Source organism: Carcharodon carcharias, chromosome 18 (assembly GCF_017639515.1).
Source record: "Carcharodon carcharias isolate sCarCar2 chromosome 18, sCarCar2.pri, whole genome shotgun sequence".
Taxonomy (NCBI): domain Eukaryota; kingdom Metazoa; phylum Chordata; class Chondrichthyes; order Lamniformes; family Lamnidae; genus Carcharodon; species Carcharodon carcharias.
Genome location: NC_054484.1, coordinates 95,503,184 through 95,516,734, shown reverse-complemented (window position 1 = coordinate 95,516,734; position 13,551 = coordinate 95,503,184). Strand labels below are relative to the sequence as shown.

Here is a 13,551-nt window from a genome sequence, read left to right as displayed (position 1 = left end):
GAACTCTGCAGTCATTCTCCATTTTAGTAATACTCTGCTTTTTTATTCTACCTGCCAAAGTAAATAACTTCATATTTTCCCACATTATACTCCATCTACCAGATTTTTCCTCACTCACTCAACCTATCTATATCTGCCTGCAACCTCCTTATGCCCTCTTCACAACATACTTTCCTACCTACCTTTGTGTCATCTGAAAATTTAGCTACCAGGCCTTCAGTCCCCTCATCCAAGTCATTGATGCAAATTGTAAGAAGTTGAGACCCCAGCACAGACCTCTGCAGGACTCCACTCATCACATCCTGCAAATCAGAAAAAGGCTAATTTATGCATACTCTGTGTTCTGCCACCTAGCCAATCTTCTATCCAAGCTAAGATGTTACCCCCTACACCATGAGCTTTTATTTTCCTCAATAGCTTTTAATGTGGCCTTCTGGAAATCCAAGCTCCCCTTTATCCACAGCGCATGCTACTTCTTCAAAGAACTCCAATAAATTTCCCTTTCACCAAACCATGTTGACTCTTCCCGATTACCTTGAGTTTTTCTAATTGCTCATCTATAACCTCTTTAATGATCGATTCTAATACCTTCCCCACAGCAGACATCAAACTAACTGACCTAAACTTTCCTGTTTTCTGCCTCCCCCCACTTCTTGAATAGAAGGGTAATATTTTCCATTTTCCTGTCTGATGGATCCTTTCCAGAATCTAGCAAATTTTGAAAAAATAACACCAATGCATCTTTTTGTATCCTCAATAACGAAGACAGAAGCAAAATATTTGTCCATTTTATCAGCCATTTCCTTATTATCTACTATTAACTCCCCATTTGCATGCTCTAGATGACCAACAAGCCCTTTACTTATTCTTTTTCTTTTTAAATATCTGTAGAAACTCGTTAGCCATTCTTACATTTCTAGCTAGCTTCCTCTCATACTATAATTTCTTTCTCCTGATTAACTTTTAAGCCATTCTCTGCCATTCTTTATATTCTGACCAATCATCTGACCTGCTACTCATTTTTGCTTTTCCCTCAAGTTTGATGGTTGCTTAACTTCTTTACTTAGCCGCGGAAGGTGAGTCCTCCTCTTAGAATTTTTCTTTATAGTAGGAACATATTTATTCTGAGTTTTTTGAAATATCCCCTTAAATGTCTGCCACTGCTTCTCCACTGACCTATCCTCCTGCCTAGTATCCCAGCTAGCTTCAGCTAGCTCAGCTTTCATGCCCACATAGTTGCCCTTATTTAAGTTTATAACATTAGTCTTAGACCCACTAAGCTGGATATAAAATATTTCCTCATAAGCCAACCTGCTATCATTCCAGGTATCAATCTAGTGAAACGCTTCCAGTGCATTTACAAGCTGGATATAAAATTCAATCATATTGTGGCTGCTGCTACCCGGGGGTGTCTTTACTCTGAGGTCATTAATTAATCCTGTCACATTACACAATACCAAGTCTAATATAACTTGCTCTCTGGTTTTATAAGTAATTGGCTTTGTCTTTTTAAATTTCATGAATCAGATGGCTTGGAAAGGTCTGTTATGTAAATTTGGCAATCGTATGCTGTTTTTTGTCACCCCCAGGAAATTGGCATTAAAACGGTGGTGCTTGCAGTTACTCTGTTTAATGGACAGGGCAAGGACTGAGGGACTCGAAAATGTCTTTGCACTTTTGTTTATGAGGGAGCGACACTGAAAACCATACAAAATTCCAACATAAACCCAGGGCAATACCAAATAAAAGTCACTAGAGAAAGAATCACTAGGGTTTCTTGCGAATTGTTTGGACACCCCTTTGATTAAAATAGAAAGTCAGTTCTCAATGTATACACCTTTCAAAATAACAAGTTTATTTTAACAGACCTGTTGCCAGTAGAAACGTAATCCAGCAGATTTTCACCACTGGCTTAGTAGTTTCTGATGATGCCCTGGTTAACAAACAAAACAAAGTCAAACATAATGACATTATTTAAAAAGTTTACAAGAAAAGCAATCAACTTATTAAATTAAAACTTACTGGATACTTGGTGCCTCCGTAAATATCTTTTCACATATCCTGTAAATTTTAAAAAAGCCAGCTTTTATTAGACTTTCAAACAGTGTCATTCACACCATCCGAAATGCTTCAAATTTTTCTGTAAAACCCTATGGGGTGCTATAGGTGCTATAAAAGTACAAATTGTGATTTAAATGTACAGCTGCAGCAGGACCTTCACTTATTTCTAATACAAAATAGATGGAACAATCAGAAATAAGCTGAAAACAATTACTATATCTTTTCCTTTCATTGCAGCATCGCTCCACATAAAATGTTCTTAGATAAAAGGATTGATTTGCTCATTTCTGCTACATGTTTGGACCTACACCTTGCAGATAGTGACAGTGACAATGCCACTGCATTAGTAATCCAGAGGCCCAGAATCTGGGCTCAAATCCCACCATGGCAGCTGGTGGAATTTGAAATCAATTAATAAATCTAGAATATACAGCTAGTCTCAGTCATAGTGACTATGAAACTGTCACTGATTTCCATAAAGACTTATCTGGTTCACTAATGTCCTTTAGGAAAGGAAATCCGGCATCCTTACCCGGTCTTGCCTACATGTGACTCACAGCAATGTGGTTGACTATTAACTGCCCTCTGATTAGGCCACTCAGTTTCAAGGGCAATTAGGGATGGGCAACAAATGCTGGTCTTACCAGCTACACTCACATCCCATGAAAGAATAAAGAGAATAAAGGCTCCTAATTGAAATAAAAAAGTTAAAGTCAGAGAGCAATGGGCTCAAATGAATATGATGTCAGCAACAAAATGTTTTAATGCAGCTTAAAATGGATTAAGATAATGAAATAAAATTTGATCCAACTTTATAATCAAATAGTGACTGAAATGCACAGAATTAGGAAAAGGCTCCAATTTCACAGCCAAGAAGTTTGTAGTCAGTGATTGTGTATCTGCTTGGGGGCAGGTTACTAGTATCCCCAAAGGATTGGTGTTAGGCCCACCACAATTCACTTTTTTATTAATAACCTAGAGAATGGAGTTGGAGTTATGGTCAATATGTTTACACATCATAATGATATTTGTACAAGGGCCAAGACTATATGAGTACAATCTTCTACAAAATAATCCAAAAAGGTGTCAGGCATGACACAGTTGGTAACACTTTTGCTTCTAAGTCAAATGGTTGTGCATTCAAATCAAACTTCCAGACTTTTCACAAAATTCAAGGCTGACACTCCAGAGCTGGGCAGAGGGAATGCAATACTGTCAGAGGTGTTGTCTTTTGGATGAAATGCTAAATCAAAGCCCGCTTGCCCTTTCAGGTGACTATAAAAGATCATATGATACTACTTAAAAGATGAGTGGAAGAGTTATTCCAGGTCTTTGTCCAATATTTATCCCTTGAAGATCATAAAAACAGACTATCTGGTCCTTATCTCATTGCTGTTTGTGGGGTCTTGCTGTGTACAACCTGGCTGCTGTATTTCCTACATTATAACAGTGACTACAGCCTAAAAATGCTCTTTAGGCTGCAAAGCTCTTTGAAACATCCTGTGGTTATGAAAGGTGCTATAGAAATGCAAGTCTTTCTTTTCCTTACAAAAACATTTAGAGGCACTAAGGGATTAGATCAAAAACAGCAAATGGCATTTAGTCTAGATAAATACGCGGGTAGACAGTGGAATAGTGGTAGTGTTACTGGACTAGTAATCCAGAGGCCCAGGAGACACGCATTCAAATCCCAATATGGCAGCTGGCACAATTTAAATTCAATTCATAAAAATCTGAAATCAATAGCATCGATTGTCGTAAAAAACCACGTGGTTCGCTAATGAAGGAAACCTGCCATCCTTACCTAGTTTGGCCTACATGTGACTCCAGACTCTTAAGTGCCCTCAAAAAATGGTCTGGCAAACCACGCAGTTAAACCAAACTATTACAGTCAAAAGGGATAAAATGAGACAGACCATCCGGCATCAACCTAAGCATTGCTACCTTATTAATATTTGGGAGCTGTTCCACAGACTAGTGAAGTAACAGCCCTGACAGTCTTACTCACCAAATCATACTTTACAGACAATGTCCCAGATATAACCATCCCCATCCCTGGGTATGTCCTGTCCCATTGGCAGCACAGTGGCATATGCGTGTTGCTCTGGGAGTCCTCAACATCGACTGCGGTCGCCATGAAATCTCATGGCAACAGTAAAAACTGGGTAACTGTGATGGATTTTTCTTTTACATCTTTGGGATTATGGTGGTATTCTGCAAAGGGAGCTGTGTGTGAGTGTGTGTGCGTGTGTATGTATATCCATGATACATTAAACTGGGGAGGTTAATAGAGACAGTTTGTCGATGAGAACTGAGAGATAAATGGGTAAAGGTGTTAGGTTCATACATTTGTAATGGGGGGTTATGGTATATTTGAGTTACAAGCAAATAGGTTGGATTTAAAATTTACATTATGAGATAAGTGGGGGCTTGGCTTTTCAGCTGTTGAATATCAAAGGGAAGGAGTGGCAAGGTACTTTTACAATTTACAACGGTTTCATAGGTAAACAGGGGAGGGTATATTAAATTTTATTGACCCAAAAGTAGAGGCCATAGGAAAACATAACAGATTTTTATATTTGGAGAAGTTGAGTTCAGAGAGGTGTTGAGGACAATGGAATTTGAGATGAAAGGGAAAAAAGATATTTCAGGAAAGATATTTAGTTGAGTTGTGTGAGGCAATGCCTGCTAAGAAGATATAATAATTTTCAAAATGTTATTGGAATTTATTGTAAGGTAGAGTAACAGTGGGATCTATGTCTATGTCTGTATGTGTGTGTATGACTTAATTGAATTAAAGGCAGCTGGTCTGAAGACTTTGATGTAACAGAAGATAAGCTAGGTTTGAAATGTTAAGTAGGTAAACATAGGGGAAGTTTTAGGATGTAAGGAGTAAAGGGAACAATTGCATTTTTAAATAAACCAGGCTAGATTGAATTCAAAAGAGGGAGTGAAATATTACACCTAGCCAGTAGAAGTTAAGAAACAGTGTGTTTATTTTTCCCCAAAAATTACTGGTAAAATTGGTGCTATTGTAGATTTTATTATTAGACGGGTAAAAGTCCAAAGACGGTGAAACAATGGGAATTTGTATTCAAATGGGAAAAAATGTATAAAGGAGCAAATGTTGTGTGTAAGGAAAGACATTCTAAGATCTAAACAAGAGTGAAAAAGCCTCCAGCATCTCAGCCTCAAGCTGCTGTTTACAAAGAACTGAAGTTAAGAAAACTCACTTTGAATTGGATTGTTCAGGGTATTGTGTTTCTTTGTCTGGGTCTTTTAAAATCTGTGTATCTTACTGTTGCCTTAAATAAAGTGTAACTGGGAGTTAGATTAACTAGGGGTTCTAGAAGTCATAGTAGTCATTTGTAGATCTGTGTGTGTGTTTAAAATCATTTCATATTAATAAAGGTTTAGTTTAGTTTTGTTAAAAATGTATAAGACTTGGTGGTCTCATTACTACTGAATTCAAGTCACGCCATTTCAAAATTTAAACAAATTGCAAAACAAGTCATGGCAGTTGTTTCAAGTTTCCCTTTGGGGCTTGAGCAGCTCAGCATTTACCATCAGCGGTGCCATAACAATGCCCTGAAGACCAGAGCTGTGTGCTGAGGTGGTGCGGAACTTTTGAATTTGAAACAATAACCCAGTTTCAAACCAGAAAAATCTTTGTTTTCTGAAAGCAGTTTGTTTCTGAACCTTCTTTTATGGATTTCCACATCTGAGTGGAAGTATTTGAGGAGTAATGTGGCACATCTTTAATAAAGTGACAACAATCCTTTGCTTTGGATAATATAACTGGGTTTTTATGGCTAAAAATCTATAAGGGAGTTGTTGCCAAGAAAATAGTTTATTTGTGTGTTTTGACCAAGTGGGTTTTGTTCTGTAAGTCTGCTTTTAACTGTGTAACTTTAATCTTATGTGCTTAGGTTTTTTTGAAATAAATCTTTTAATTTTTAAAATCTTATAGCTGTTACTGGAGTTCTATGCTTTTGGAGTCAAGTAGCTCTACCTCCTCATTTTCAAAATATGGAAAAAAAGGTTTATGATCAGTAAGACAAGTTTACCTCTGGGATCTGGCTTGTTCAGCAATAACATCTGCTGTGATCACAACAGTAAGGCATCATCCTGCTGATTAACTCCTACCACCCCTACTTGTGAATGAGTCCTCCTACACATTGAACACCAATCAGAAGAAACACAGGAGGCAAGCGCACAGAATATACTCTGGGTCGGAGACTTCAATGTCCATCATCATAAGTGATTCAATGACATTATTGCTGACTGAGCTGTCTGAGCCCTTAACGACATAACTGCCAGACTGGGCCTGAAGCAGGTGGTGAGGGAACCAACAAGAGGGACAAACCTACTTGGCCTCATCATCACCAATCTATCTATCACAGATGTACCTGACCATGACAGCATTGGTAAGAGTGAGTAAGATTTGTTTTCACACTATCCATTGTGTTGTGTGGTATGACCACCACGCTAAATGGGATAGATTCAGAATAGATCTGGCAGCTCAAAACTGACCATCCACAAGGCGGTGGGCTATCCACGAGGCGGTGGGCTATCAGTAGCAGAATTGTATTCAATCATAATCTGTAATCTCATGGCCCGGCATATCCCCTGCTCTAACAAAACCATCAAGCCAAGGGAATTAACCTTGGTTCAATGACGAGTGCAAGAGGGCATGCCCAGAGCAGTACCAGGCATGCCTAAAAATGAGCCGTCAACCTGGTAAAGCTGCACACAGGACTACTTCCATGCCACACAGCGAAGCAGACACGATAGACTGAGGTAAATAATCCCACAACCAATGGATGAGATGTAAGCTCTGCAATCCGCCCACATCCAGTCGTGAATGATGGTGGGTAATTAAACAATTCACTGGAGGAGGAGACGCCACAAATAACCCCATCTTCAATGCACATCAGTGCAAAAGACACATTTGCAACCACCTTCAGCCAGGATTGCCAAGTGGATGATCCATCTCAGCCTCTTCCTGAGGTCCCCAGCATCACAGATGCCAAGCTTAAACCAAGTGAATTCATCATTTGATATCAAGAAACAGCTGAAAGCACTGGATTCTGCAAACATTGTGTGTGTAGTACTGAAGACTTGTGTTCCAGAGCTAGCTGTGCCCCTAGTCAAGCTGTTCCAATACAGCGACAATTCTAGCATCAACCCAACAAAGTGAAAAATTTTCCAACTATGCCCTGTCCACAAAATGCAGAACAAATTCAGTCTGGCCAATTACCACCCCATCGATCTCTTTTCGCTCATCAGGAAAGTGTCATCAACAATGCTATCAAGCTGCACTTACACAGCAATAAGCTGCCCACTGATGCTCAGGTTGGGTTCTTAGCTCCTGACCTCATTACAACCTTGGTCCAACCATGGACAAAAGAGCTGAATTCAAGAGGTGAAGTGAGAGTGATGGCCCTTGACACCAAGGCAGCATTTGACAGGCTGGCACCAAGGAACCCTAGCAAAACTGGAGTCAATTGGAATCTGGAGGAAAACTCTCCACTGGTTGGAGTCATCCTAAGCACAAAGGAAGATGGCTGTGGGCATTGGAGGTCAATCATTTCAGATCCAGGACATCACTGCAGGAGTTCCTTAGTGTAGTGTCCTAGGCCCAACCATCTTCAGCTGCTTCATCAATAATCTTCCCTTCATCATAAATGGGGATCTTTGCTGATGATTACATAATGTTCAGTAACATTTGAAACTCCTCAGATACTGAAGCAGCCTGTACCCATATGTAGCAAGGCCTGGACAACATTCAGGCTTGGACTGAAAAATGGCAAGCAACATTCGTGCCACACAAGTGTCGGGCAGTGGCATCTCCAACATGAGAGAACTTAACCATCCCCCTTTGTCATTCAATGGCATTACCATCATTGAATCCCCCATGATCAACTTCCTGGGGGCTTACCATCAACCAGAAACTGAACTGGACCAGCCATAAAAATACTGTGATTACAAGAGCAGGTCAAGAGCTGGGAATTCTTCAGCAGTAATTGACCCCCTTACTCCTTAAAGTCTGTACACCATCTACAAGGTGCAAGTCAGAGGTATGATGGAATACTCTCACTTGCCTGGCTGAGTGCAGTTCCAACAATACTCAAGAAGCTTGGCATCATCCGGGACAAAGCAGCCCACTCCAATGGTACCCCGTCCACCTACTTAAACATTCACTCCCTCCACCATCAGCAAAATGGCAGTAGTGTGCACCACATACAAGATGCACTGCAGAAACTTACCAAGGTTCCTTTGACAGCACTTTTGTAACTCATGACCTCTACCACCTAGAAGGACAAGGGCAGCAGGTGCATGGGAACACCATCATCTGCAATTTACCCTCCACACCATACATCGTTTTGACTTTAAACTATAATCATTGTTCTTTCACTCTCTCAGAATCAAAATCCTGGAAATCCCTAACAGGTGTACAAACTGGGTGCAGTACCAGATGGACTGCAGCAGTTCAAGAAGACAGCTCACCACCACCTTCTCCACAGCAATTAGGGATGGACAACAAATGCTGGTCTTACCAGCGACATCCACATCCCATGAACGAATAAAGAAAATGCGTACTTTTAACTTAGAGGCAAGTGAACTGAAATTGGTTGAGAAAAGGATTTATTTAATACTGTGCACAGATCACTAAATCATGAGCAATGCAGAAAAGTCATATATGTCTTATGGTAATGGAAGCATTCAATACAAATCAAAGGAGACCATTCTGTCCTTGCACAGGTCTTTGGATAGACTGCACCTGGAGTACTATATCCAGTTTGACCCCCTCAATTAGTGGTCTTGAAAAAGCCTCAGAGGAGAACTATGAAAATGACTCCTAGCTTAAAGAACCTTTGTTATTCAGTTAGGTGTAAAGTATACATCTATTTAATTGATAGTAGTGTAGGCCTAGAAACAACCTCATAGAGGTATAAAAAAATAATGAAAGGGTAAGACTGCGTGTCTATGGATAAGGTATTTCACAGATTGACAGATCGGTGAGGACCAGGAGACAGGCATTTAAATTATGCAAGAATAGGAATATACCCGATGTTAGGTGATTCTTCTTTTCCCCAGAAAGTAGTTAACCTCTGGAATTCATACCCTGCTTGTGCTTTGAGTGTTAACTCTCTGCATGCCATCATGAGAGCCGGACCAGTTCTTGGCTAGGACAGAGATCGCATGGCTATGTGATCACTTAGACTGGTTTTGATCACCTGAGGTGGTGGGATAAGAATTGTCCATAGTTTCCCACAACCTCCTTTATTGATCCTGGGTTACTTTTGTTCTTTTCCAACCTTCCTTCAGCCTGGCAAGTGTTTAGTCATACATTCCTGACATCACGAATGTGATAGGTTTTGAAACAGCCTACTCCTGTTAAACCAAAGTTGCTTGTTGCACTAAAAATTTTGAATTATCCAGCAATTCAAATTAAGTAACTTGGAATTAATAGGAGCAGACTAATATATTTGATATATATTTGACATATCATTCATGTTTATGACTTTCTAGTAATAAAACAAAATCCATATGTGCACACATAAAAGAAAATTACTCAATGGACAAGCTGATTTTTTCTTATCTGTCACTTCTGTGTGTTCGTAAATACCTGAGCTTCACTGGGTTAACTTCTTCATAATGCACTAAACTGTCCTACACATTCCAGTTATCAAATTCTCATTAAGCATATATTATTCTGAATTCTTCAGCTACATAATATATTTTTCTAATGATTCCCTCATATAATATCTAACCCAATGAATATCAGTTTCCCAACTCTACCTAAATTTAACACACAAGATTCAATATTCTTTCACAATACCTTCCTGTAAAAATATTTTAATAGAATAATATATTAACAGGAATAGTAAAGACATGTTTGCAACTTTCCTCATTGTAAACAGATAAACTTTTTAAAATTCTTTCATGGGATGTGGGCGTCGCTGGCTAGGCCAGCATTTATTACCCATAAGGCCTTAAGACATAGAAGCAGAAGTTGGCCATTCAGCCCAACAAGTCAATGAGATCATGGCTGATCTGATAATCCTCAATTCCACTTCCCTGCCTTTCCCCCATAACCCTCGATTCCCTTACTGATTAAAAATCTGTCTATCTCAGCCTCGAATATACTTAGTTACCCAGCCTCTACGGTAAAGAATTCCACAGATTGACTAACCTCTGAGGGAAGAAATTTCTCCTCATCTCAATGGGCGCTCCGTTAATCTGAGATTATGCCCTCTGGTCCTGGACTCTCCCACAAGGGGAAACAACCCCTCAGCATCTACCCTGTCAAGCCCCCGAAAAATCTTATATGTTTCAATAAGGTCGTCTCTCATTCTTCTAAACTCCAATGAGTACAGTCCAACATACTCAACCTCTCCTCATAAGAAAATCCCTCCACCCCCAGAATCAACCTAGTGAAAGTTCTCTGGACTGCCTCCAATGCCAGTATATCTTTCCTCAGGTAAGGGGAGCAAAACTGTTCACAGTATTCTAGGTGTGGTCTAACTAGTGCCTTGTATAGTTTTAGCAAGGCTTCACTATTTTTATACTCCATTCCCTTTGAACTGAAGGCCAACATTCCATTTGCCTTCCCTATTACCTGCTGAACTTGTATGCTAGCTTTTTGTGATTTATGCATGAGGGCCCCTAAATCCCTGTGCTGCAGCTTTCTTCAGTCTTTCTCCACTTAAGTGATATTCAGCTCCTCTATTCTTCCTGCCAAAGTGTCAAATTATGTTCCATCTGCCACGTTTTTGCCCACTTACTTAACCTGTCTATATCCCTCTGCAGACTCTTTGTGTCATTCTCACCATTTGCCTTCCCACCTATTTTTGTGTCATCTGCAAACTTGGTGATAGTAAATTCATTTCCCTCATCCAAGTCATTAATATATATTGTAAATAATTGTGGCCCCGCTGATCCCCGTGGTGCTCCACTAGTTACAGGTTGACATCTGAAAATGCCCCTCTCGTATCCCAACTCTCTGTCTTCTATTAGTTAGCCAGTCCTCTATCCACGCTATTTTTCTACCCCCCGACATCATGGTTTCTTATCTTAGTAGCCTTATGTGTGGTACCTTATTGAATGCCTTTTGGAAATGCAAATATATTACATCTACTGGTTCCCCTTTATCTATCCTGCTTGTTACTCCTCAAAGAATTCCAATAAGTTTGTCAGGCACGATTTCCCCTTAATGAAGCCATGCTAACTCTGCTTGATTGTATTATGCATTTCTAAATGTTCTGCTATTACATCCTTTATAATTGGCTCTAACATTTTCCCAATGACAGATGTTAAGCTAACTGGCCTACAGTTACCCTTTTTTTTGTCTCCCTCCCTTTTTGAATGAGGGTATTACATTGGCAGTTTTCCAATCCTCTGGGACTTGTGCAGAATCTAAGGATTCTTGGAAGATTACTACCAGCGCATCCACTATCTCTGCAGCTATTTCCTTTAACATCCTAGGATGCAATCCATCAGGTCCAGGTGACTTATTGGCCTTTGGCTCATTAGTTTCCCTAGTAATTTTTCTCTAGTGATAGTTATTGTATTTATTTCCTCCCCCTACTTTTGCCCCTTGGTTATTTAGTATTTTTGGTTTGCTGTGAAGACTGATGCAAAGTATTTATTCAACTCCTCTGCCTTTCCTGGTTCCCCGTTATTATTTCCCCAGCCTCATTCTCTAAGGAGCCTATGTTGACTTTGGCCTCTCTATTCCTTTTTATATATTTAATGCTCTTACTATCTATTTTTATATTACTTGCTAGTTTACCCTCAAAATTTATTTTCTCCCTCTTTATTTTTTATTTGGTCATATCCTTAACTTTCTTAGTTAACCATGGTTGGTTTATCCCCTTTCTACAATCCTTCCTCCTCACTGGGATATATCTTTGCTGTAAGTCATGAACTATTTTATTAAATGTCTGTCATTGTTCATCAACCATCTTTTCTGCTAAACTCCTTTCCCAGTCCATTCCAGCCAACTCTGCCCTCATTCCTTTGTAATTACCCTTAAGTTCAGCACAGTTGTTTCCAAACTAAGTTTCTCACTCTCAAAATGAATGCTAAATTCCACCATGTTATGATCACTATTTCCTAGGGGATCTTTTACTCTCAGATCATTTAGTAAACCTACCTCATTACACATAACCAGATCCAACATAGCCTGATCCCTGGTTGGATCCACAACATATTGTTCCAGGAAACTGTCCCAAATACACTATGAATTCTTGCTTGTTACTACCTCTGCCAATTTGATTTTCCCAATCTACATGAAGATTAATATGCTGCCTTTTTTTCATGCCCTCATTATTTCCTGATTTATTCTCTGTCCTACAGCATAGCTACTGTTAGGGGGCCTATAGGATACTCCCACCAGTGTTTTCTTCCCCTTGTTATTTCTTACCTCCACCCAAATAGATTCCACATCTTCCGATCCAAGATAATTTCTTGCAATCACACTTATTCCATCTCATGCTAACAAAGCTACCCCACCACCCTTTCCTTCCTGCCTGTCCTTTCGAAAAGTCACATACCCTTGAATATTTAATTCCCAACTTTGATCTACTTGTAACTATGTCTCCGCATTTGGCTATAAGATCATACCAATTAACCTCTAGGAATTGCCCTGGAAAAGGATGTGGTGAGCCACCTTCTTGAACCTCTGTAGTCCATGTAGTGTAGGTGCACCCACAGTGCTGTTAGGAAGGGAGTTCCAGGATTTTGATCCAACGACAGTGATGGAATGGCAATATAGTTCCAAGTCAGGATGGTATGCAGCTTGGGAGGGGAACTTGCAGGTGGCAGTGTTCCCATGTGTCTGCTGCCCTTGTCCATCTAGGTGGTAGAGATCGCGGGTTTGGATGGTGCTGTTGAAGGAGTTTCGGTGAGTTGCTACAGTACATCTTGTAAATGGTACACGCTGCTGCCACTGTGCATTGTTGGTGGAGGGATTGAATGTTTAAGGTGGTGGATGCAGTGCCAATCAAGCTGGCTGCTTTGTCCTGGGTGCTGCTGAGCTCCTTGAGTGCTGTTGGAGCCATGCTCATCCAGTCAGGTGGCAAGTAGTCCATCACACTCCTGACCTGTGCCTTGTAGATGGACAGGCTTTGGGTAGTCAGGGAATGAGTTACTCACCGCAGAATCCCCAGCCTCTGGCCTACTCTCGTAGGCACAGTTCAGTTTTCCGTGAATGGTAACCCCCAGGATGTTAATAGTGGGGGGGTTCAGCAATGGTAATGCCATTGAATGTCAAGGAGAGATGGTTAGATTCTCACTTGTTGGAGATTGTCATTGCCTGGCACTTGCTTGACACAAATGTTACTTGCCACTTATCAGTCCGAGCCTAAATGTCAGCCAGTCTTGCTGCATACTGACATGGACAGCTTCAGTATCTGAGGAGGCTCTAATTGCATTGAGCATTACGCAATAATCAGCAGCGAACATCCCCACTTCTGACCTTAT

The 13,551-nt window shown here is 40.2% G+C and overlaps 1 protein-coding gene across 4 annotated transcripts in view; it reads right to left on the bottom strand.

The window, feature by feature from the left end:
- Window positions 1-13,551, bottom strand: part of rb1 (retinoblastoma 1) — a 246,209-nt gene that overhangs the window by 191,716 nt on the left and 40,942 nt on the right. For 2 of the 4 annotated variants that reach the window (XM_041210963.1, XM_041210965.1), the window contains exons 5-6: window positions 2,023-2,061; window positions 1,869-1,933 (exon numbers count right to left, since the gene is read on the bottom strand). In XM_041210963.1, the coding sequence (XP_041066897.1) occupies window positions 1,869-1,933; window positions 2,023-2,061 (104 nt within the window). The remainder of the gene's footprint in view (window positions 1-1,868; window positions 1,934-2,022; window positions 2,062-13,551) is intronic. The other 2 variants (XM_041210964.1, XM_041210966.1) reach the window with 1 other exon arrangement.